This window comes from Tachysurus fulvidraco, chromosome 15 (assembly GCF_022655615.1).
Source record: "Tachysurus fulvidraco isolate hzauxx_2018 chromosome 15, HZAU_PFXX_2.0, whole genome shotgun sequence".
NCBI classification, from domain to species: domain Eukaryota; kingdom Metazoa; phylum Chordata; class Actinopteri; order Siluriformes; family Bagridae; genus Tachysurus; species Tachysurus fulvidraco.
This window is the reverse complement of record NC_062532.1, coordinates 1,536,355-1,562,457: the sequence shown is the minus strand read 5'-3', so window position 1 is coordinate 1,562,457 and position 26,103 is coordinate 1,536,355. Positions and strand designations below refer to the sequence as shown.

The following is a 26,103-nucleotide window of genomic DNA, read 5'->3' as shown; positions in this document are numbered from 1 at the left end:
CGGGTCCGTTCGGTAAAAACACGTTCATTTTAAATTACCCGAGACCCGACGTCGCTATTATTATACCCGACCCGTGTCCGAGGCTCACGTGAAACTCGGGTCGGACCTCGGGTTTTCGGGACCTAAGTGAAGACCTCTAGTGTGTTTAACACATGGTTCTGAAGGAAAAAACACACAAAAAAAGCTACAACTCGATCCCAAACATATTTTCATCAAAGTTTTGTAATGCATACATACTGTAGATAGATAAATAGAATATGTTGGAAAAGCAGAAGAAGGTATTCGACGACTTCGATTCTAACACGGAGATCATAAAATACGATTCGATGTCAAATAAATCTGTGAAATCGAATAAACAGGACTGGCCGCCGAGCGGCGGGTCGGTGATGCGTATGAGAGTCACGATCGATAACAGGCTAATCTAATCGACGTGTCGAGATTGTGGAACCATCGAGTCCTGGGGTTTTTTTTGTGGCTCTTAATCACCGTAGCTTGTGCTTCTGTGGGGATCGAATGTAAACACCGGGCTACACAAAGGCATATTCAGCGATGGAGAACATTCGATATATATTTATAGATAGATAGATAGATAGATAGATAGATAGATAGATAGATAGATAGATAGATAGATAGATAGATAGATAGATAGATAGATAGATAGATAGATAGATAGATAGATGCAACATCTGGCAGTGCTTATGGAGCCATTCTTCCTGTTTCTCTCGAACAGGGTGTCTGCAGGACATTTTCGAAAATGTTGCTAGGAACGTCCGCTGAGGGTCCTGGAAATTCACAAATACAGAAACTTTGTTACTTCAGACCCCGGAGGCAACCCTTCGACAGCCAGTGTGTTGTTATTTCTGTGGCAGTGTTAGTGCACGACCTTTCATGCCCACGTTCTCAGTTCACAACCCAACATCCATGTTCTCATCATCTCCTTCACATCCTTTACATATACTCAGAAAATATTCCACTTTTTTTAATTCAACTCAGATAGAATCTCTTTGGCCCCACGGAGACGTCCACGTTCTGGATCCCCAACACTTTGGAATATATTCAGAGCACACAAACGGTCTTTCTTGTGAACAGCCGTCCTCAGCATTGCTCTTCTCCCAGAGAATCCGTGTTGTCCGTCATGTCCACGGAAGCCGGAGGCGCTCGCATTTTCCCCCGGCCGCCGCTATAGGCGCTGCCGTGAGCGCCACTGTGGCCTGGGTAGAGGTCCACCGAGCTGGAGACGGACTGCACAGAGCGTTCCTGGAAGTAGTGGTAGGCTTCTTGGTCAAGGAAGGCTTGTTCCTCACGGAGACCCTGCTCGAAGAGCTTGCGCTTGTGACGGAACTCGATGACCGTCTTCGTGTAGGAGTTGAGCGTGGTGACCGAGGCAGCCATGCAGCAGGTGAAGGATCCCCAAGCCATGCTATAAGAAGACAAAACAGAGATACATCTCAGCGGCTTTAGATCATGGGGAAATCTTACTGAAGATGTTGCAATCAAAATGTCTAATTTATCGGGAAAATCATTTATTCTTTAAAAAAAAAAAAATTTAAAAAAATCAGTGGTCCCCAACCTTTTTGTCGCCACGGACCATTTGATAATTTTACCGCGGCCCGCTGGGGGTGGGGGGTGGGGGCTATACAATTAAATAAATAATAAAATTAATCATTTTAATTTAATTGTATTTAAACATGCCTTTTTAACTCACTATAACGCTAAATCAATGAAAACCCTGAGCTTGTTTCTTTACAACAAGACGGTTCCATCTGGGGTAACAGGAGACAATGACACCCGAAGTGTGTCGCTTATGTCCAGTTTATTCCGTTGTTTTGTTTCGGTTGCCGTCACTGCAGAAATCCCCGCTTCACACAGATAGCATGTAGGAAATAGGGATGTAAGTGCTGTGGTGACAATCTCAGGGTATTCCACCATGACTTTAATCCAGAACACCGGCGGAGTTTCTAACTTTCTAACGACGTCTGTTTCGTGCTCATTTTTGGTAATTTGTGGGTTAAATTTGAGCAAACACAATATACACGTACACCAAGGACTGTTAAACATGACAAAGTACCGGTGAACAGAGAGAAGAGCGATACACACCTTCTCTCTGCATCAAAGCTACAACACCACTGCCGCTTGCAGCCGCTCAGCTCCAGACGTCACCTAAACCCGGCCTGATATCATGATATTTTGCGCATGCGCGGTATCGGTGCGGCTTTAGGTGACGTCTCTCAGCTCCCGGTTAACCTCTCGTCCATCGAAAGTCGCACAAACCCGAGAGAAATACACCACAGTAAATAAAATGGGAATAATTTAATGTTCCTTGGGCGGCCCGGTACCATTTGGTCCGCGGACCGGTACCGGTCCACGGCACGGGGGTTGGGGACCACTGATCTAAATGAAGAATCTCTCCTGGTTGTCGGTACTCACACTTGGTTTTAAGTCTTACCAGCGTCAGTCCTCTAATTTGTGTTGTTTGTTGTCATTACCAGAAACAGGATTTTGTTTGAACGGTCAGTGATATAAAACCTTACAGAAAACAAAATCAAAAGAAATCCTTGCTTCGGCTTGAGAAATCAACCCTGTCCGATAAATCCGGGGCTTGCCGGGAATAGCTTGCGAGGTTGAGAAAATGAACACAACACACAACACACTGATGGATTTCAACAGTCTGAACTGCAATTACCTCCTGATTTACAGGTTTCTAGCTCACTGCTCTGAAACAGGCAGGAAAAAAACACACATGAGGGGAAAAAAAAACAAAAAAACGCTAAAAGAAATCGGCCAGATGGCAAAAAAAACAAATGAAGCAATTTCATCCCGAGCTAATGGATGGCAGTAGAGCATCTGTGGTAATTCTGCCAATGTAAATCCCACTTTCATGCCTGTCAGAACCCAGCGCAGGTCTCAAGAGCTCTTCTCCAAGCACCAAAAGAACACAAATCACTCGCACGATGCGAACGTTTTATCGCAATATGAACAGAGGCTAAAAAAACATACATACATTCTCCGTGGATTTATTTCTTCGGGGTGGGGGGTGTGTGTGTGTGTGTGTGGGTGTTGGGTGTGGATGAAAAAACGAACTTAGAGATGACCAGTTGTTAGGAAAGTTTTTTTTTTTTTAATGCTGGATACTTTATAAAAGAATATTTCATTTATTACGGAATTCCAGGCACCTCGGTACTCATTTTATCTTCAGTTTTAATATCATGGACATTTTATAAAGCATGTTTATTTATTTATTTTTTTTTTAATGCTGGATATTTTATAATAGATTTTTTTGTTGTTGTTGAAATCCTAGATATTTTATAATTAAATTTATTTTTAATAAATCAAGACAAATTTCAATTATAAAATATCCAGAAGGGGGGGGGGGCACAGTGGCTTAGTGGTTAGCACGTTTGCCTCACACCTCCAGGGTTGGGGGTTCGATTCCCACCTCCGCCTTGTGTGTGTGGAGTTTGCATGTTCTCCCTGTGTCTCGGGGGTTTCCTCCGGGTACTCCGGTTTCCTCCCTCGGTCCAAAGACATGCATGGTAGGTTGATTGGCATCTCTGGAAAATTGTCCGTAGTGTGTGAGTGTGTGAGTGAATGAGAGTGTGTGTGTGCCCTGTGATGGGTCGGCACTCCGTCCAGGGTGTATCCTGCCTCGATGCCCGATGACACCTGAGATAGGCACAGGCTCCCCGTGACCCGAGAAGTTCGGATAAGCGGTAGAAGATGAATGAATGAATGAAAAATCCAGGATTAAAAAAATAAATAAATGATGTATTTTTGCTCTCATTTATTTCTCAATGCACTTCGGTACTCATTTCCACTTCAGTTTTAATATCATGGACCTTTTTAAAAAGCCTGTTTATACTATTATATATATTTTTTAAATTCTATTCAAAATCTGTAGCGTTTTCCACAAAAACCATAGAAGGGGAAAAAAAAACATTTTTTTACACGCGCACCATTTAAACGCGCACTTTGTGATGTGAGTGTTCTGTTCTAGGTCAGTGTTGTGAGAAAGGTGCACTTTAATGAGAATGGATTTTCAGTGAAGGAAGTCCATTAGAGCGAGATGTGTATGAGGAGGCAGAAGCAGGTCCAAACACCCACACACTTCTGACTGCTCCTTCTTTAGCACGATTCATTAGCCCAGATTTCCATTCAACGTGTTGGGCACAAAATGCCTTTTACTCCTTTCACGCTGAGATGTCGGCACTAGTAGTGGAGTGGAAACAAAACTGAGAAAACCAGCGAAAACAGGAGCGAGAGCTGATGATTCCAGCATCTTAAAGACAGAGTCTCCGATTTTTAAAAGCCAATGTCGACATTTGAAATCACCAAAACAAACACGCCCCTAACCCAAACGGGTCCCACCCCCTGTATCGATAGCTCCGCCCACACATACATACGTAACCCAGGCGACTAACGGAAAGAAACGTGTCTTTATCATAGCTGAAGGGAAGAACAATACGATTGTAGATAAACAAACAAGCAAAAATGCCACACAAGCATAATGATGTAAAGGACAAAGGCATATATTAGTTCTGTGTAACAAAGCAAAACCAACGTTACTCACCTATCGAGAAGGAAAAAAGCGCCTCGGCGTCTTAAGTAAAGTCGGCCACATATTCACAGGTCTGAGTTTCCCGAGTCGATAACTCCTGAGCTAAACGCTGTTACTACACAAAACGCGGTTGTAGCTGCCTCTCTACATTACTACGATAGAAAAGAGGTGTTATTTGTGTAGTAACAGCGTTTAGCTCAGGAGTTATTGACTCGGGAAACTCCAACCTGTGAATATGTGGCCAACTTCCTGCTCCTTCAGTTCTCTCCAGCGCTGGAAAGCTGATCCTATATTAACACGTCCTACTTCTTGTCCTTATCGTAAGTCGGCCACTCTTAGACCCTGCCTTTAATCGGAGTTCTTTTAAACTAAAGAACAACACTTTTTACGAACAACACTTGGTCTTTTCCCTCAAACTGTTGCCATATTTTCCTAAGTACAGCGTGCACAGAATTGAAAAAAGTCAACTATGAAAAGTATCTTTCCTCGTATTAGCTTGATAGTTCATAATAACGGTTTAACATCTCCAATGTAAAACAAATAAATACGTAAATATATACACGTGCTGGATCAAGTGCTATTCTAATTAAAGGAAGCTGTGTTGCTTTTTTTTAAAAAAATGGAGCGATATATTAACAAAATATTTATCGATATACGTATACTGCAAATTTCTTCTCTCGCTTTTTTAAGTTACGTCTCTATTTCCTTCTTCGGATGTTTCCTTCTATTCCAGAGTTTTGCTTTAGACATAAAATTAATGGTGTAGATGAGATGAATGATATAAACCCAAACATCTTGGGTGCTTGGGATGAGTAAATATTTCACCACCACGTTCTTGCTCCTCTATGCTAGCAGCTTCCTAATAGGAATCCTCTGAGTCTTAAGTTGTTGAAAAGTGTGTGGTGTTTTAATGCTAAGAAGGAACACCTTACCAGAAGGACCAGCCGTAGTCCCAGGTGTGCGGTCTCCAGTCTTCGGGTCCCAGACTGACTGTGATCTGGAAGACTTGGGTGTACATCATATGAGCAACCATCCCTAAAAGTCCTGCAGTAGAAACATTAGCAAAAGAATTAGCATTGAATTTAGTCCTAGAGGCTAATTTAGATAACGGATACAAAAGTCCCAGTTTGGCAAATATCAGCTTGGTTGAGTTTGTAACATACTCCTAACTTTAACATGAACTTGAATCATGAAGGTTTCTCTTCAGGTTAAAATCCTGAAGTCCAGCGACGGCTCTCCTGAGTCAGATTTGATCTGAAATCTCACAACAAATTCGATCGCTTTTTTGCACATTCGGTGCGTTACAAAGTCAGCGTCCAGCTGGACCGTAGGTGTGATTCCACACTGGGGATTTCTCGTGATAGGGAGGATGTGGGTGTGTGTATGAGGTCTATATGAGAAGTGTGTGTGTGTGTGTGTGTGTGTGTGTGTGTGTGTGTGTGTGTGTGTGTGTGGCTTCAGGTTTTATATATTCAATATGCCAGAAGCCTACACAAAAGCAAGGCGTCGATGAGTCACCGTAAAAACAATATTTCTCCGAGATTTTTAAGAGGCTCACAAAGGATCGTGTACAAAAGGTAATTAGATTTGTAGAAAGTCGGCATTTGAGATGAGAAAAATATAATCTCTTTCGGGTTAATAATAGCAGCAGGAATTCTAGCCTGAAATCCATGAAGCTGCAGAAAACAAACCAATAAATGCGGCTAAATTTGAAAGTATCTAGCTTTAATAAAGATGTCTATGTTTTATCTTGGGGTTAAATTTTGTATGTATTAAATTTATATTTATCACATAAGCCTAATGGGGCCAGTGTACAAGCAAAAAAAAAGCCTGGGTTACGTATATGATCGTGTGACGCTTGGAACAGTTATCGGAGCAGGCTCTCGGAATATAATGCAGGCTTCCCAACGGAGATAGCGGTGAATATGTAAAACGGACACGGACCTCTGTATGTGTTACGGCGAGCGAGGGTGAGCCAGCATACACTGTCTCCTCCTTCAGGTGATGATTGATAGTGCCAGTGTGAACCTCTTTAATCTGTGTCAGCTGACTGAACCGAGGCTCTTCTCTGGGTCGGAGAAATCTCTCCCTGACCGGATGCTGTGTCTGGAATTAGTGAGTATTAAAGGCCCAAATGAACAGAGCAGGAGACCAGATGGGCAAATCGAATAATCTCAATTCAAAAAGGAGCAGCTGTTCCTGGCAATAAGACAGCGAGGGATCAGGGAATGAGGGAACCACGGCTAAGATGCAGACTAGCTTTATTTATTTATTTATTTATTTATTTATTTATTTATTCAAAATTTTTTATAAAAAAAGTGACACTTAAACTCTCTCATCATTTGTAAACAATCAGTTTTTAACCATAATTGGGCTAACAAGTAAACAGGCTAGGCACTCATGAAATGCAATGGTGGAGGGGTGGATGGATGGATGGATGGATAGATGGTTGGATGGATGGATGGATGGATGGATGGATGAATGAACTTTATTGATCTCTGAAAGTAAAACAAGATATTTTGCACTCGGTTTGGCCAGCAGAAGGAATATTGATTTGCACCTCTGAGAGAACCCTTAAGGAACTCCTTTAACAAGCTAACTCTTGTAATGTGTAGATGATGGATGGATGGATGGATGGATGAATAGATAAACAGACGGATAGACGGATGAATGGACAGATAGATAGATAGATAGATAGATAGATAGATAGATAGATAGATAGATAGATAGATAGATAGATAGATAGATAGATAGATAGATAGATAGATAGATCTAATAGTAAAATTAGATATAACTCTTGTAATGTGTACATGATGAATGGATGGACGGACAGATAGGTGGATGGATAGATAAACAGACGGACGGACGGACGAATGGACAGATAGATAGATAGATAGATAGATAGATAGATAGATAGATAGATAGATAGATAGATAGATAGATAGATAGATAGATAGATAGATCTAATAGTAAAATTAGATATAACTCTTGTAAAGTGTAATGTGTAATGATGAATGGATGGACGGACAGACGGACAGATAGGTGGATGGATGGATAGATCTGATAGTAAAATAAGATATTTTGCTGTTGCTTTGGACCTCAGGAAGAATATTGGTTTGCCCCTCTGAGAGAACCCTTAAAGAACTCCTTTAACAAGCTAACTCTTGTAATGTGTAGATGATGGATGGATGGATGGATGGATGGATGGATGGATGGATGGATGGATAGATGAATGAACTGTATTGATCTCTAATAGTAAAAGAAGATATTTTGCTATTGCTTTGGACCTCAGGAGGAATGTTGGTTTGCCCCTCTGAGAGAACCCTTAAAGAACCACACTTTATAAGCTAAGAACTCTTGTAATGTGTAGATGAGTGATGGAGGGATAAACTTTATCGATCTCTAAATGTTAAAACTAGATATTTAATACCTGGTTTGGTCCTCAGGAGTAATTCTGGTCTGCCCGTCTGAGAGAACACTTGAAGAACCCTTTCATAAGCTAAGGCCTGTAGATGGATGGATGGATGGATGGATGAGATGGATGAGATGGATGGATGAACTTCATTGGTCTCATATAGTAAAAATATATACATATATACTGTCTGTTCTTCATGTTCTCTGTCATGTCCAGTTTATTTAAAGTATCCAGCTAGTACTTAAATGCACATCATGGCCTGGAGCTGTATCTGTAAGCAGGAAATGTATGATAAGGTTTTTTTTTAAGCCACCTGACAGCACCGTGAAGATGGCGGCGAAGGCGTTCAGCTTCAAGCCATCGATCACATTGCTGGAGTGAAAGAGCTCCAAACACATTAGACTGAAGCCAACCACGAGCAGCATGATGTATAACACCTCAGAGACCACCGACAGCCAAAGGACACCTGTAACACACACAAACACACCCTCGTGAGCACTCCACCACTGCATAATAAATACATAATACTGTAGACATTTCTGTTCACACTCATGTTAGATTGACAACGTTCAGCATTTTTTATTAGCAAAAAAAAAATAATTAGGATTTAAAACTATGACCTCGAGGGATATTCCCATTTTTTTGAAAGACCTCTGAGATGCTGGATGATGATCTGCACGAACTATGTCGCTCTATCGTGTTCATCGGTTCTATGTTCGATTCTTAATCGGTTTGTCTATTTCTACCGTTTGGTGACATAATATCTTGGGGAAGATTTTTTTCCTCAACACTTCTCCCTTATATGATCTTGCTTATAACAAACCTAATTCCATTCTTCTTTGCTTAAGCAGGAAAGATGCCCTCAGACGACCTTACGTCACCCGTCGCCCCTCCGGCTTCTGCGTGTTAAGAAATTGATTATTTTTTTTTATTAGTAAGCTAGAAAAATCTCTTATCAGACATTCCCAGGTGTGTTCTCAAAGTTATCAGCCCTCTACAGTACATTTGCTCATCACCTCAAAGCACGGGGGAGAAGACATTCGGGACTTCGTCTTATTCAGACGATATTAGATTTACTTTGTGTGACTCAGACCATCTCGATGTCTGATCATTCTACTCTGGCCTACGTAGACAGATATCGGATGCAAATGATGCCTTTGGAATAAATATTTACAAAATGTTACACAGTAATTCTTGATTAATTTACTATATTCGTAACATTTTTTTTTTTTTGACTAAAGTATAATCAGTCGTCAACCTTTAATATTATTATCTGTCTTAGTTAAGGGAAAGTTGTGGCTCAAATGTTTAAGGCTCTGGGTTGTTGAATGGAAGGTCAGTGTTCAAGCTTCAGCACTGCCAAGCTGCCACTGGTGGGTAATTGAGAATCGCCCTTAACCCTCCCTGCTCTATGGGCACTGCATCATAGCTGCCTCAGCGTTCCGACCCCAACCTCCTTAGTTGGGATATGTGAAGAAAATAATTCCACTCTAATGTATATGTGGAGGGGGCACGGTGGCTTAGTGGTTAGCATGTTTGCCCCACACCTCCAGGGTTGGGGATTCGATTCCCGCCTCTGCCTTGTGTGTGTGGAGTTTGCATGTTCTCCCCGTGCCTCGGGGGTTTCCTCCGGGTACTCCGGTTTCCTCCCCCGGTCCAAAGACATGCATGGTAGGTTGATTGGCATCTCTGGAAAATTGTCCGTAGTGTGTGAGTGTGTGATTGAATGAGAATGTGTGTGTGTGTGCCCTGTGATGGGTTGGCACTCCGTCCAGGGTGTATCCTGCCTCGATGCCCGATGACGCCTGAGATAGGCACAGGCTCCCCGTGACCCGAGAAGTTCGGATAAGCGGTAGAAAATAAATGTTCTAAGAAATAAAACACAATACTATTATTTTGGAAATATTTGCTGTTTGGTTTCACGACGTATGATCTTTCACTGATTGGTCAGAATTGTAATTTTTTTTATAAAAGGTATACAAGTGTGTAGAAATTATAAACTTCTGACGATGAAGAATACTGAGCATACTGTACCAGTTAAGGAAAGTTCTAAATACTGTCATGAAATGATCCTAAATTGAAGACCCTCTATTGATTTAAAGGTCAATTGACTTTATTCCAGCGACACTAGATGCGCTTAGATAAGGAACAATACACGTGTACATAGACGACAGATTTGACTCGTCAGAAGCTATTTTAAAAGTGACCTCATCCCATCAGAATAGGGCTTTGGTTCGACTCTTATATTCGTTAACTTGGCTATCAGATCTGTTCATGCTTCCGTGGGTTCAAAGGAAAGTCTATAAGAATTAGAAAAGTGGGAAAAGAACTGTGATGTTGAGACGCGATGAAAAAGAACTCGAGATGTGCAATATTTATCCCTGAAAGCTTCAAGCTGCAGTGATGGATCTTTTGAGAATCAAGCCTTTATTCTTCAAAAGCCAGCAAAACAATAGTTCGATCTTCCCTCGATGCTTGGGGAGCTTCTTGAATGCTTGATAATTTCTCTAGTAGAGCAAAAGAAATGTGTAGAAACTAAACTTCTCTCTTGGAATGATTAAGACTGCAGAGAATGGAGAAGTTTGAAAACACTACCAAGAGTGATCGTGGATCAAAATGGAAATTGAAAATTTCTTTTTTTGAGTTCATTCATTCATCTTCTACCGCTTTATCTGAATTTCTCGGGTCACGGGGAGCCTGTGCCTATCTCAGGCATCATCGGGCATCGAGGCAGGATACACCCTGGACGGAGTGCCAACACATCACAGGGCACACACACACACACTCACACACTACGGACAATTTTCCAGAGATGCCAATCAACTTACCGTGCATGTCTTTGGACCAGGGGAGGAAACTGAAGTACTCGGAGGAAACCCCCGAGGCACGGGGAGAACATGCAAACTCCACGCACACAAGGCGGAGGCGGGAATCGAACCCCGACCCTGGAGGTGTGAGGCGAACATGCTAACCACTAAGCCACCGTGCCCCCCCCTTTTTTGAGTTTAAAACCCAAATTTAAAGTAAATAAATAAATACTAACAAAATCATTTGAACCACTTTAACCTTGAAAGGCAGTTACTAAGGATGCTGTAAATACATTAACACCCTTGTGGTCTTTCTTTGTCCTGTGATGTGACCTTTGCAGGTGACCACTCACCAAGTTACTATTGTACTATTCGTGTCTGTATTTGTATTCGTTTAGAACATATCAACTCTATCCATGCATCCATCCATCCATCCAGCCGGCCATATTCTGAAGCGCTTATCCTACACAAGGTCACAAAGCAGACAGCCTGGAGCCTTGCTCAGGAGACTTGGGGAATGAGGCATGGAACACTGTGGAAAACCCGGTACGGATAATTTAGAGATGCCGATCATGCAGCTTCGGACCGGTTGGATAATCTGGAGCGAACCCCAAATTATGATACGAGAACGCAAACTCGACATACCAGGGATCAAACCCCAAATCTCAGAAGAGTGAGTCAAATGTGCCAGCAACATTATCTAAAACCCTACATTATCTGGTCAGGTTTCCTACACAGACACCATCTCGTCCAAGCAGCACCCTTGACGGCAAACAAATCGACAACACCAGCACTGTACCCGAGATGAGGTCGGACCCACCTCCCTGTGGCTGGAGAATAATAATTTCACCGAGGCTTGTCAGGGATAGATAAGAGCCTCTGTAGAACGCATCGAGACAACAAATGGGCTGCACAAGAGTGATACCATGCAGTAACTTTCTCTCTCTCTCTCTCTCTCTGGCTCTCTCCAGCCTGGCACAGTGAGTTCCACCCTGCTAACTCTTTGTGAGCACTCCCTGCAAGGATACCCTAACACCAAACACAAAAAAATCATCAAAAATAAATTTTCCTTTAGGACTAACCTAATCTCGGTGGCTTCTTACCACCTTAAAATATCGATCTATGTCATCTGATATACAATATGCATGAAGCTAAACGCTGACTGGGACTTTGACTTTATTCACCGTCAGCAGGTCCTAATAGGACTTATCGTAACAGTTCCAACACTTCAGACTCATTTGTAATGTTTATATCTCTCATCTATCACTCGGCTAGTTGCTGAGGTTCTGCATATTCTCATGGAGCCGTCAGAGCTGCCTGATCAAATATTCTTTGTAATAAATATGCCTCCGTCTCGGTGATCCCTCTTCCATCTTTCCACAGAACACCGGCTCTCCTTTACACAATCAAGAGCACAAGCTTAAATCTCACCAATGTTTTGTACTTTGGTAACATTTAAATAATTCTATTTAGGGTTCTGAAATGGTTCCCCAAGAGTTCTTGGGATGTACTACCTTCCTAATACTACCTTCTGACAAGGTTTTCTCAAGGGTTCTCTAGATTACTAGTTTTTTTTATAATAGTGAAAATAATACCTCAAGTGTTCTTTAGAGGAGAAACTTTTCTACATCGATAAATAAAGTTTCCACAGTGGTCATTGCACGTCTAATACAGAGCTCCACATTTTGAAGACATTGGTTCTTTAAGGGTTCATTGGCTGGGTATTTTTTCTGCAGTCCAACAAAGGCTTCTTAAAGGCGGGGTCTCCGATTTTTGAGAAATGCTTCAGAAAACTGAGTCGGGCCGAATAATAAACAAAAAACGAAACAAACGTGTAGCCAATGAACAGAAAGGGGCGGGGCTTTTCAATATGTGGCAGAGTGTTCAGTGCGCATGTGTGACATTAGCAGAAAGCGGTTTTAACATCGACATGGCGGATAAAAACAAAGAAAGAAAGAGAAAAAAGGCTTACGATAAGGACAAGAAGTAGGACGTGTTAATATAGGATCAGCTTTCCAGCGCTGGAGAGAACTGAAGGAGCAGGAAGTTGGCCACATATTCACAGGTTGGAGTTTCCCGAGTCAATAACTCCTGAGCTAAACGCTGTTACTACACAAATAACACCTCTTTTCTATCGTAGTAATGTAGAGAGGCAGCTACAACCGCGTTTTGTGTAGTAACGGCGTTTAGCTCAGGAGTTATCGACTCGGGAAACTCCCACCTGTGAATATGTGGCCGACTTTACTTAAGACGCCGAGGCGCTTTTTTCCTTCTCGATAGGTGAGTAACGTTGGTTTTGCTTTGTTACACAGAACTAATATATGCCTTTGTCCTTTACATCATTATGCTTGTGTGGCATTTTTGCTTGTTTGTTTATCTACAATCGTATTGTTCTTCCCTTCAGCTATGATAAAGACACGTTTCTTTCTGTTAGTCGCCTGGGTTACGTATGTATGTGTGGGCGGAGCTATCGATACAGGGGTGGGACCCGTCTGGGTTAGGGGCGTGTTTGTTTTGGTGATTTTACATGTCAACATTTCAAACTTTTGAACTTTTAAAAATCAGAGACCCCACTTTTAAGCTGCAACTTTTTTTTCAATTTACCAAAAAGGGTTCCTCAAAGGTTCTTCAGGTTGATCTACTGTCCACAATTATCAAAGTGTTTAATGCATCTACACTCTTAAAGGGGTTCCTTGAGGGTTCTTTGTATGTCTGAGGAATTATATTGCTAGGTTTCTTAAAGATTCTTTGGATGGCTAGCTTTTGTGTAGTCTGACAATTGGTGACTAATGGTTCTGAACTCTTGGCACAAGGATTCCACAAAGGTTATTTGACCCCATTAGTTTTTTTTTAAATAATTCTTTAGATTACAAAAAACAGGATTCTAACCCTAACCCTAACCCTAACTCTAGGGTTAGGATTTTACCAAATGGTTCTTCAAAATTCCTCAATGGTCCCTTGGATGTATAATAATTTCCTAAGAGTTCCTAAAAAGATCTTTGGATAGTTAAGGGTACTTTTAACCATCTCTTATAGGGAATTGCTACCTCAAATTGTAAAATACTTTATCCTGAAGATACAACTTTTATCTCTGACAGTTACAAAGCACTGACACTGGAACCTCCAAGTTCTTGTGACTGAGATGAAGTCCTTGTGATTAGCTGTTAAATGATAACCATAAAAACAAATCTCGCGTTGTTTTGGGCTTCGACGCGAGCCGCCAGAGCAGAAATCGTTTCTCGAGATCTGCCTCCGTTGCAGTTTTCTTCTCCATCTTTCTTGTTAGACTGACAGAGTTGCACATGATGGAATCAATCGGTTGCGATTAGCAGCAGTCATCTGACACGACTCAGGACCTGCTAGCATAAATCTCTCACACACATGAAAACCTGCGCGATGTAAGCTGGTTTTGAATTTATTTCTAGTGTAGTATTCGTCATAGTGGAGGAGATTTTAAACATAGCATCCGGCATTCGGTGGTCTTAAGTGAGCCGAGGTCAGGTACGAGTTAGCATGTTGTATTAGCCTTGTTGGATGATTTCACTGCATGAATACCTGTCTTCTTGCTAAAAATAGATAGTAGCAGAAAAAAACTAAATATCTTGTACTGTACCAACATCGTTGATATATCACCCAAAAGATTTTACAATAACATGACTGAAATATACTATACACATACACGTTTTTGTGGAGTGCGATATCAGACAAGCCTCCGCGATGCCCTAATGACGCTCATTACTCACCTCTCTCCGACGCTGGAGCCAGATCAATAAAGCTCCTGCATTTCTCCCCTGAAAAAAAAGAAGAAGAAGAAACTCAGAGTAACCGTGGTGTTACTAGGATGTATGCTCTAAGAACATCTACTGTAACTTCATCACCCGGTCTTCATGGACCTCAGTTGCTTAGCTTAGAACCGAGAACCAGAAAGAAAAAGAGTTCTTAAGTGTTATAGTAGAAGGACACACATTTTACACCATAAACCGATTTATTATGTTGGTCTGAAGTTTGTTGCTATTACTTTACTAAGCGATCTGAGTACCGGTACTGGCCTTTCGGTCGTGCCGCAAAAAAAAAATTTTTACAACATGGACATGTGACGTATCAAAACACTCAGAACAATGAGGGAACTTCCTCACGTGTATTCTGATGACGTCCCATGATGTCACGTGAAAATAAATAATTTTGCACAACATGGGCATGTGACATATCAAAACAATCAGCCCAATGTAGGAACTATGTAGGTATTTGGATGATGTCACATGCTTGTCTCCGCTTACCTCAAAACGTTTTGGCAACCTAGCTTTATGTCCACTTGCCTCCAAAAGTAACACTGACCCTTATGTCCACTTGCCTCCAAAAGTAACACTGACCCTTATGTCCACTTGCCTCCAAAAGTAACACTGACCCTTATGTCCACTTGCCTCCAAAAGTAACACTGACCCTTATGTCCACTTGCCTCCAAAAGTAACACTGACCCTTATGTCCACTTGCCTCCAAAAAGCACCGGCCATTGCGAATACTTGCATCGTCAAAGCCAACATCAAAGTTCGTCGCGACAAACTTTACAAATCTAGTTGTTTTTTATTTTCTCTCTTTTATTTCTCTTATAGAGCAGCACATTGTACTTGTTATTCATGTATCGTCACGGTATAGTAACATTGTGAAATGTCCAGGAAACAAGCATAAACAATCCTGTACTGAAAAAACAAAGATTACGTTTAACATGTAATTCTGTTACCGTTTCTGCAGACAAACTCAGAAGACACAAACAACAACAAAAAAAGAGATAACTAGATTGGATTTTGGCAAGTGCCTCCGATCCTGTCTAAAGCCAGACTTCCAATTATATTTGTGAGAGCGATGAGCAGGACTCTGGTCTTCCCAGACCTTTTGATTCCAGAGCCGTAATGGAAAAGTCAGCTCATGGAGCCTGACTGAAGCTGTGCAATCGTTCTCCGAGGACGAGGGACGATTTCAGACAGAGGTCAAGACGAGTGTAACGCTTCTCCGTCGGCGCTTCCCAAAGAGAAGCGATCGGTGTAGAGCTTCATTCGTCATCTCAGAAATCGCAAACGTAGGACCCGAGCCCGTACCGAAGCTGCAGCCGCAGGTATATTATGTGGAAGTTCATCTTCTAATGCATCGTTTTTTTATGAGACAGCCGTTTCCGATTTGTCCAGAACGACTTGGCTGTCCTTGCGAAGTGAGATTTCTTTAAGAGAAAGAAGCACGAAGCGTTTTATTCGTAACACTTAAAACTTGGCGGCGTTTCAGTAAAACAGAAAAAAAAAGAATCATCTTTTTTCAAGGCGCAAGTCAAGGCTACGAAAAGGAAAATAAAGGTTGTTCTGTTCGCTTGGAACATGATTTCACCAATAATTTCGTTTAAAAAAAAAAGCTTTTTCGATTTGATTTGAAATTATTTGAAATTTCAAAAAAAAAAAAAAAAAAAAAAAAAAAACCCAGAAATAAACATGGGAAAATAAAGTGATTACATTTCTGCGATGCTTGAGAGGTTTTTGGCCTTACTAATTCTCCTGGCACCTTCGAATAGAGAAAACCTTGTTCTCCAGACTCTGTGAGTTTGAAATAAATGGATTTTTTTTTCCTTACGGCAGAGAAATGGGTTGAAATTCTTCTCGGTCATAATCCCCATCCATCCACTGCTGTAGATTAGAAATTAGGTTTAAAAAAATGCTGGATTTCTTTAAAAATCAATTCCGGCTCCGTGTTTTTAAGCTTTAAAGCGAAACTCTGACGATGCTATTTCCAGGGATTTCAGAACAGCGTAACAGATGTTGCGTCATCGGGTAGGCGTGGCCTATTTGATAATCTATCCCTAACCCTAACCGTAGTTTTTGGTTGTTTATTTCTTTTATTCATTCATTTCCTACCGCTTATCCGAACTTCTCAGGTCACGGGGAGCCTGTGCCTATCTCAGGCGTCATCGGGCATCGAGGCAGGATACACCCTGGACGGAGTGCCAACCCATCACAGGGCACACACACACTCTCATTCACTCACACACTCACACACTACGGACAATTTTCCAGAGATGCCAATCAACCTACCATGCATGTCTTTGGACCGGGGGAGGAAACCGGAGTACCCGGAGGAAACCCCCGAGGCACGGGGAGAACATGCAAACTCCACACACACAAGGGGGAGGCGGGAATCGAACCCCCAACCCTAGAGGTGTGAGGCGAACGTGCTAACCACTAAGCCACCGTGCCAGTCTACCTATACGACTGTTTTGTCCTTCGTATTGCGCTGTTTTTTTGTCGAAAGAGAGCGTTTTTCCAAGACCTCCGGAAACACGCCCACTTTTTACGTCGTGGCAACAAAATCCCCGGAATTTAGTGCCTGCCATCCATCGATCGGTGTCACGCTAAATATCTATGCTAATTAGATATGCTAATTGCTCTAATCTCGCTAAAATAATTTAGTATCTGTACATCTCACATGCAGTAATTAATGAGGTCTTAATGAATACAATGACAAGTTTAATACACAATTTCGGGCAAAATGTATTGATATTTTTTCAAAAGACATTAAATCCTTCTAAATGCGATCGCTCCATCGCTCCATCATCTTCTCTCATCTCGTTCTCTAAGCATCCCTAAGCTTCGTTTATTGGATTTATCGCCGTGTCGGACGTCATTACACTCAGTCGAACGTGTTCGGTGTCTCGGATTATTTTAGCGATCGTGACGTGTCGCGTGTGACGTGTATTTCGTACTTTCTCTGCCCCTGACTCGTCCTACATCATGCACCATCATGCACTAATGAACACTCGGGGTGTAATGTCAGTGTACAGTCTGCTCTCCACACCGTGTTAACCATTAAAAGCCACCTGACAGCAATTTGTAGGTTTTTTTCTGTAGAGGTCCTGCTGTGAAAATCATCTTCTCCTACATTCTCTGCTGGTGTTGTGAGCGTAATGACTTGCAGTAACACTGAGAAGATGTGAAATCTTTACCTAGTGCCGGTTCCTTACTTCACCACAACGCTTCCTCTTCCTGTTTTGTTATATAACTGCTCCATGGCAGCCAATCAACATTCAGTAGGTCGTAGCTGATGGTCACATATTGTTTAGTACACCAGGATGCAAGTTGAGAAGTAACACACAACTCTCCGAATAAATTACAATCATTCATTGTTCCATCCTTTCATCCGTTCATCCAGTCTCTTATTTATTTAATTATCCATCCATCAAACCATTTATTTCCCATTCAGTCCATCCATCTGTCATATAATCAACCACGTTGGCAATGCAATATCTCTCCATCCAGCCATCCATCCATCCCTTCAATCTACCCATCCATCTGTCATATAATCAACCGCGTTGGCAATGCAATATCTCTCCATCCAACCATCCATCCATCCATCTATCCATCCCTTCCATCTACCCATCCATCAGTCCAGTACTTAGCCAAAAATGTATCCATCCATCCATCTACCCATCCATCAGCCCACTGCTTTGGCAATAATGTATCTATCCATCCATCTATCTATCCATCCATCCTTCCATCAGTCCATTGCTTTGGCAATAATGTATCCATACATCAATCTACCCATCCATCAGTCCACAGATTTTGGCAATACAGTATTACATCCATCCATCCATTTATCCATCTACTCGTCCATCAGTCCAGTACTTAGGTACTAACGTATTGATCCATCCAAACATTCATCCATTATTCCATTCACCCTATCAACTATTAATTATTCCTTTTATCCATTTATTCCTCCATCATCCATATATCTACAAAATCATACATCCTTTTGTTATGCCTTCTACTGGAAATACAGCATGTGTACATCCATCCATCAGTCTAATGAACTCATTTATTCCATCCATCCATCCATCCATCCATCCATCCATCCATCCATCCCTCCATCCATCCATCCATCCATCCATCCATCCATCCATCCATCCATCCATCCATCCATCCATCCATCCATCCATCCATCCATCCATCCATCCATCCATCCATCCATCCATGGGTGGGCAAGTCATGGTGTAATGGTTAGAGAGTCTGACTCGTAATCCTAAGGTTGTGGGTTCGAGTCTCGGGCCGGCCACGACTGAGGTGTCCTTGAGCAAGGCACCGAACCCCCCCCAACTGCTCCCTGGGTGCCGCAGCATAAATGGCTGCCCACTGCTCCGGGTGTGTGTTCACGGTATGTGTGTGTTCACTGCTGTGTGTGTGTGTGTTCACTGCTGTGTGTGTGTGTGTTCACTTTTGATGGGTCAAATGCAGAGAACGAATTCTGAGTATGCGTCACCGTACTTAGCCGTATGTCATGTCACTTTCATTCATCCATCCATCTGACTACCGAGTGATCTTGGGGAACTGTTGAAGCTGTGAGTTTTCAGCCAGTCACGAGTGATCATTATGTTACTGAATGTGAGTATAAATTGTGATCCAACTGTGAACTTTTAACCAAATAAGCCTATAAATAGTGTTCGGTTTGGGCAAAAGTTTTGAAACGTGTGGGGGACGATGCTGAGAGCTGGGATGAGTAGGAAAGATGTTACCATGACAACCCTGATGTAAACACACTGAGCTTTCGGTCCAGTATTCAAACTGATCACGATTGTATAATGAAGAAAACTGAACCATAGTAAAGAATTTATTTCTAAAAAGGAGCCAATTGTTTAGCGCTTATACTTTATATTCTCAAACGACACCATTTTAATCTGTCATGCGAACCAAACCTCATGGAATCTTAGCTCGGCAAAAGGGCTTGACAAAAGGGGACAAATTTGAAGAAGAAATGGTGTTAAATGGTTTTTCTACAGTAATACTTTATGTTTCTGCTCATCTACATGTCTGAGATTTTCTCTGGTTAAACCTTAAATCCCACAAGATGATCGAAATCCCTCTGGCAGCTGGCTAAGTGATCTCAAATCTGTGTTCATTAAAACAGGAGATCGTTTAACGTTAAGAAAAAGACAGGAAAATAATCCATGACTAATAGCAGGTGACGAAGGACTCCACAAAAAAATTAAATAAAATACAAATTTAAAAATACAAAATTAGAAATGATTTCAAAAATACAAATATTTTAAACAATTCACATATAAATACATAAAAAAAAAGACTTTTATTTTTTAATTATCTACTTTTTAAAAAATTGTATTTTCATCTGATGCTATTTTAAAAATTGTGGGGTTTTTTTATGGTCTTATAATATTTTTGATGCTTTTTATATCCGTGGACGTGCAGAATTTTGCGGATGGGGGCGATTTAAAAAAAAAAAAAAAATACTCCCATAATTCTCTCTGCGGTTTGTATGGAAGAGCTGTGTCATTTTGGACATTTTTCAAAACTGTTGCTTAGGGCAAGAAATGAAATATTAATGCTGCTGTTGCTGTGTTAGCAAATTCAGGAGAATATTCCCATAGGCAGCAGGATGACAGCAAAGTTGTGCATTGTAGGTAATAATTACACACCATAATAAAAAAGATTATTCAATTTATGATAATTATTCCAGGTTTATGCCTCAAATGTGAAGGAAAAGTCAACAACATGGAAAGAAATTAAACATTCGCAACTTGGCTAATGTGACGTTTGCTTTCTCTGTAATGAAGTAAGACGTTAAACCTAGCAGTTTCTGGGATACTGAGATTTCATCCCAACTAATGTTTTTACAATTAATGTTGAAATTAATAAAGCCAGCTTCTTATTTACATTTTTATAGATTAAGATATACATTTAATTAATTAAGATATTTTAATGTTTTTGCACTGATTCAACATTCCTACTTCTACTGAGAATACTAATAGTTACTGTACAAGCAGCGATTCACGGGGTCCAAGCACCGTTCAGAAACAACACCTTTGCCAAGTCTTTCCAAATGATACAGAACACTAAACAATAGACATAGACAATAGACAAAAAATAACTAAGTAAATAACTGCTGAATGCTGATTGGCTGATGATGGCCATGTTTCATGAGTGGGAGGGCTATACGATATCTCCGCTGTCAATCACGGGGACACTAGCTAATCAATGGTGTCTGTGAGCTTAGGTATGTGGAAGAGGATGGAAAGCTCTTTCCTCTGATTTAGCCAATCTTTTCGACTTACTACTTATAACATCTATAGCAACTTCCTGAGCAGTCTGTAGAGATCTCTACTAATGGAACTCCATTTTAATAAATAAAATATAAACACCACATAAACATCTTTATGACCCCGGAGGTGTCTTCTTCACCCGCCTCCACACACTCGGCAATATCCAGATGCCCAGTACTCATAAAATACACTTTTACCCCACTTTAATTTATCCTCTGGGACATTAACGTTCAAGCATGGACTTTGTAAAAGGTTTGTTTACAGGAGATTTAAGGGTGACTGCAGGAAAGCTCAGATTCAGTCTTGTGGACGTGGACATAATCTTAATAAAGTGTGAAAATCACACCTTCACTTGTAAATAATATTAAAAAAAGTTAATAAAATTTTACATAGAATATATTTTCATGAATGACTTCTTTTCAAATCAGTGTTTATTTATTTATTATAAATAAATATAATACTAAAAAAATATTTTATTATGAATTATAAATTTTATTTATCATTAATTATTTAAAAAAAACTTTCACATATTTCATTTCAGATATTTATTTATTTATTTATTTATTTATTTATTTATTTACTTATTTGTTTATTTATTTATTTATTTTTAAGTGCTATTGTGTACATGTCACGTGTTTTTACTTAAGTTCCGACTCAACATTTTCTCTGGCCATAAAACGTCAAAAGCCACCTTTACTTATTCACGTGATGTCACGTGCGTTTTCATGGCATAACGTCAAAATTCACCTTCACTACTTTTTTTTTCACGTGACACGTCATTCAAATAACGTTGCGTGAACTTTCAGAACTGTGAAAAATGTTATGCGTAAGGTGTTTTACGAAATTAGTCACGTGCGTTTGCGCAAGCAGCACGTCAGATATTGACTTTGGGACTAACGACGCATAATTGGCAGTGATGTGGTGACAATATTCTGATGCATTATAATAAGTTAGTGAAGTGTAACTCCTACTGTACCTCCACCGTGGATGTTCTCTTCGCACGAGTGCCAGATGCCCGCGTGGAAGCGGCGGAACAGGAACCGGTCGTCTCCGGTCTCCCAGCTGTAGTGCACTTTGCTCGGGTCGGTGTCGTTGGCTCCGTAGTCGATACAGTGGTGGCGCCGCTCCTTGCTGCAGCTCGGTTTGGGGACACGCTGCGTGCCCTGGCACCAGTACGCTGTGGCGAACGCCGTGCTCGAGAGCAACAGCGCGAGCAGGTTCAAGCCCACGGAGAGCAGCGCGCGACACCGGCGGCTCGTCTTCATGGCACACGACAGATTTAACCCGCTGCGCTCATGCGCGGGACGGTTGAGACCGGAGACGGTGATGGAGCGCGCGCGAGCTCATTCAACGGCGTTTTAAGGGGTTAAAGGCACGGCGAAGGTACTGCACAAGGGCATGGAGAGCGCGCGCGACTTTCCGGTAACAAGACTGAAACGTGTTGATGTGAGTTCGGCAAGAGCGCGCGCAGATATGAGACCTCCGTCCGTGCGCACAATGCTCTCTCGATCTATAAGTGGATATAGAGAGAGGGAAAGAGATATTTATATATATATAGGGAAGATAAGAGATGAAGGTATAAGAGATTAATTAAGAATATTGATTATATTAATTAATATATATATATATTAAATATATATATATCTATATATCTATATATATATAATATATTATTAATTATATATATATCTATTTATATATATATTATTTAATATATATATTAAATATATTAATTATATATATATATATCTATATAATCTATCTATCTATATATATATCTATATATATCTATCTCTATCTATATAATCTATATATCTATTTCATTAATCTATCTATATCTATATTCCTCTCTCTCTCTCTCTCTCTCTCTCTCTCTTCCTTACTCTCTCTCTCTCTCTCTTCCTCTCTCTCTCTCTCTCTCTCTCTCTTCCTTACTCTCTCTCTCTCTCTTCCTTACTCTCTCTCTCTCTTCCTCTCTCTCTCTCTTCCTTACTCTCTCTCTCTCTCTCTCTCTCTCTCTTCCTTACTCTCTCTCTCTCTCTCTCTCTCTCTCTCTCTCTCTCTCTCTCTCTCTCTCTCTCTCTCTCTCTCTCTCTCTCGTTTTATTTCTCAAATAGTCCAATACTCCTATTTCTCCCCTATTTTTATCTTTATCTCCTTCTATCGTCTTCTTTGTCTCCCTCCCTCTTTTTCATCTGTTGATCTTTTTCTTTCATTTCTCCCTTGCCTCATACGCTCCCTGTGTTAATTAATAGATCTCCTATTATTTACTTTCTCCCTCTTTGTCTCTCGTTCTCTCTTTCACCTCATTTTCTGTCATTCTTTTTGTCGCTTCGCCTTTATTATTCATTTTGTCTATCATTCTCTCAACCTCCCTCTGTCATTGTCTCTCCTCCCATTCTCTCCCCCCCACCCCTTCAAAAATTCTCTTTACTTTCTCTGCCTTTCTATATCTCTGTCTCTCTGTCCCTCCCTCTTTTCTCCATCTTTCATGAAGTTCTCTCTCTCTCTCTCTCTCATTTTTTCTCTCTCTTTCTCTCTCTCACGCACACACACACGCACACACACACACGCACACACACACACGTGCACACACACACACACACACACACACACACAGACTATTTATCTCACTTCCCCATGGTCTGATCTATCTCTTATTTCCTTTCCCGATCTCCCTTCCTCCTTACTCTCATTTCTGTTACTCTCTCCCTCTCTAACTCTGTCATCCCTCTTTTTTCTTTATCTCTGGCTATTTTTTCTGTCTGTTTTTTTTTAATCTCCCTCACTTTCCCACTCTATTTATCAGTCTTTCCTTATTTATTTGTCTCCCTGACTCTTGTCCTCTCAGTATTGCTCCCTTCCACTGTAAACACCCCCCCCCCCCCCCCCATGTGAAGGTGTGCTGCTGGAGTTCCCTGTAACAAGCGTCTGCTTGACAGACAGGTGACCTCCAGTGGAGGGTAGGACGCCTGGTGCTCCTCCATCTTGCCCTTTCTGAGTCTCTCCTTCACCTCTTTGGGGATTGTTCTCGTTGTTAGAACGCTGGCTTCTGGTTTTAGGCACCGCTTCGATTTTTAATCAAATTCAGTAAGACAGAAATATACTAAAGTTCTGCTAAACTTTCTGTCTGGAACAAGATTAGCCATTTGGATATCACGAAAGAGGCTCAAAATAGAACCGGCCAGTGTTTTATTTGATTTTCTTGATATCAGGTTTTATAAAGTGGTTTTTTTTTAATCTTTTTTTTTTAAGTACTGTATAACTGGTTGTTTTCCTGGTTTGTCTTTTGTTCAAAAATTTCTTGGATCCAGGCTGATATTAGAAACTGGAATTGAACATTGAAATTCACATTCTCTCTCTCTCTCTCTCTCTTTTCTTTCTCTTCGTTCCCTCTCTGCTTCTCCATCCATCTCCCACACGCCGTATTCCCTCTTTGCTATGTCTTGAACTCTTTTTGCATGCTCTCTTTCTCTCCATCTTTCTTGTCACATAATCAGTCTTTCTGTCTTTCGTCTCGCAGTCTCTCAGAAACATTCCTTTTTTTTCCCCTAGCCTACTGGGATTAAATCATATGCTTTAATTGTGGGTTTATATACAATGTTTTAATATCAAAAGAGCTCCTCAAACACCCCTCCTATCCCCCCCCCCTCCCATCATCCTATTCACCAGCAGCTAAACCCAGAATCATCAAACATTGTGTCCTGATTCATTCTCTAACAGGATCTTCAATCTTCTAAAATGATTGAAAAGATGCCAGATCAGAAGTTTTCAACGTTCTTGTGTACTGCAGGTTGTTGTTGTTGTGTCAGCTGCTTTCAGGTCGTCCTGCAGCTCTTTTTTAACCCCATTTTGCTCCCTTGCCCCTTTCTCCCCGAGGCAGTTCGAGTGCAGGTTCGGAGCCTAATTTAGAACCAGTTCTTTCTGTTTCGACCGCCAAAGCACCGGCTCCGAACCAGGAAAAGTGGTTCTTAAGTAGCACCAAAACGTTGCTGGTCTAGACTTAAGAACCGCTTGTGTCACGGGCTGTGGGCGGGGCTACTGTTAGCGCATTTGATAATGTACCTTAAGTATACTAATGTTTAATACATTTTTACTTTACCGCGATATGATACATTATCAGCACACATGATAGTAGGTAGCTACATGCTAAGGCTAACGTTTTTTCTGTGTTAACGATAAAATAACGTTATGTACTTTATAGATTACAACCTCCGTTTATACAGATTACACAGAGCCACACGTACACGTTTTATTCGCCGCATTTGGATGCCGATGTAGGTTCGCAAAGCCATGAGCATTAACAGTAAAGCAGCATCTGCCATTGTTGTTGTGTTTGTGTTTGTCTGCTGTGCTAACGTCGCTGGGACACGTGAAGGTTCGCCAGTGGAACCAACTTTGAACCAGCACTGGCGCTAGCTCTGAACCAGCACCCGGGTTTCTTTCCGGTGGAAAAGGGGCATTTGAGAACTTTTTCGAAAGCTCCTTTATCTTCCCTCATCACTTCACTTTCTTTCATCTGACACCCTGAAATCGACTTAAAGCCGTCTTGTCGTTTTGTTGCTCAGTTTCTGGTCATGTCTGTTTCGAGAAGAGTGGAGATATCTCACCATACTTCCAGCACCGGTCTATTCATAGCGTCTCATTACGATCAGTGTGTTAAAAATGTGAAGCATTGCAAAAAGGATGCAGTTTGACCCCGAATGCCCTGCGCTCCTCATTATTTCATGGCCGTATACCAACGCCGGCGCTTGACAAGCATGTGGGCTGGAAGACAAAAAAAACCCAGAGTAAACAAACCGCTTCTCGCCATCTTGCCATCATTTCCATAAAGACAAAACGTTATTTATCGATTTGGAACAAAGCCCTTCGTCTCTCGCCGTCCTCCCACGACACGGATTTATCACTTCAACCTTAATGGTCACTTTTCTGATCAATAAAAAGCCTCAGTGTACGTGATACGTTCTGTGGGAAAGCAAACTGGTAATGGTGTAATGAGAAACGTAGCGAGTATCAGCGACCTCTTTGACCCGATGTAAGGGATTTTTTTGTTTTAAGAACGAGATTCCTTCACGTGACGGATCAGGAGGTTCGATGTCGCAGCTCTGGCAGTCGTGCGGCTGGATGTGACATTCGTTACGTTTGTGTTTCTATACAGTGCAGTATTTCTATAGCAACACTGAATTACAGTGTAAACTGACATATACTCGCTGGTGGAAAGTTTCTCATAAGACATGAACTT

General features: G+C 41.2%; 1 protein-coding gene and 1 long non-coding RNA gene across 2 annotated transcripts in view; one reads left to right on the top strand and one right to left on the bottom strand.

Moving 5' to 3' along the window:
* LOC125138663 overlaps window positions 1-26,103 on the top strand; it is a 79,065-nt gene that overhangs the window by 31,286 nt on the left and 21,676 nt on the right. The window lies entirely within an intron of this gene.
* gsg1l (gsg1-like) lies at window positions 205-22,362 on the bottom strand. Its single transcript, XM_027138087.2, has 5 exons — window positions 21,838-22,362; window positions 14,521-14,568; window positions 8,284-8,436; window positions 5,488-5,599; window positions 205-1,420 (listed from the first exon to the last, which is right to left on the bottom strand). The coding sequence occupies exons 1-5, from the start codon at window positions 22,124-22,126 to the stop codon at window positions 1,096-1,098; spliced, it is 927 nt and encodes a 308-aa protein (XP_026993888.1). The 5' UTR covers window positions 22,127-22,362; the 3' UTR covers window positions 205-1,095.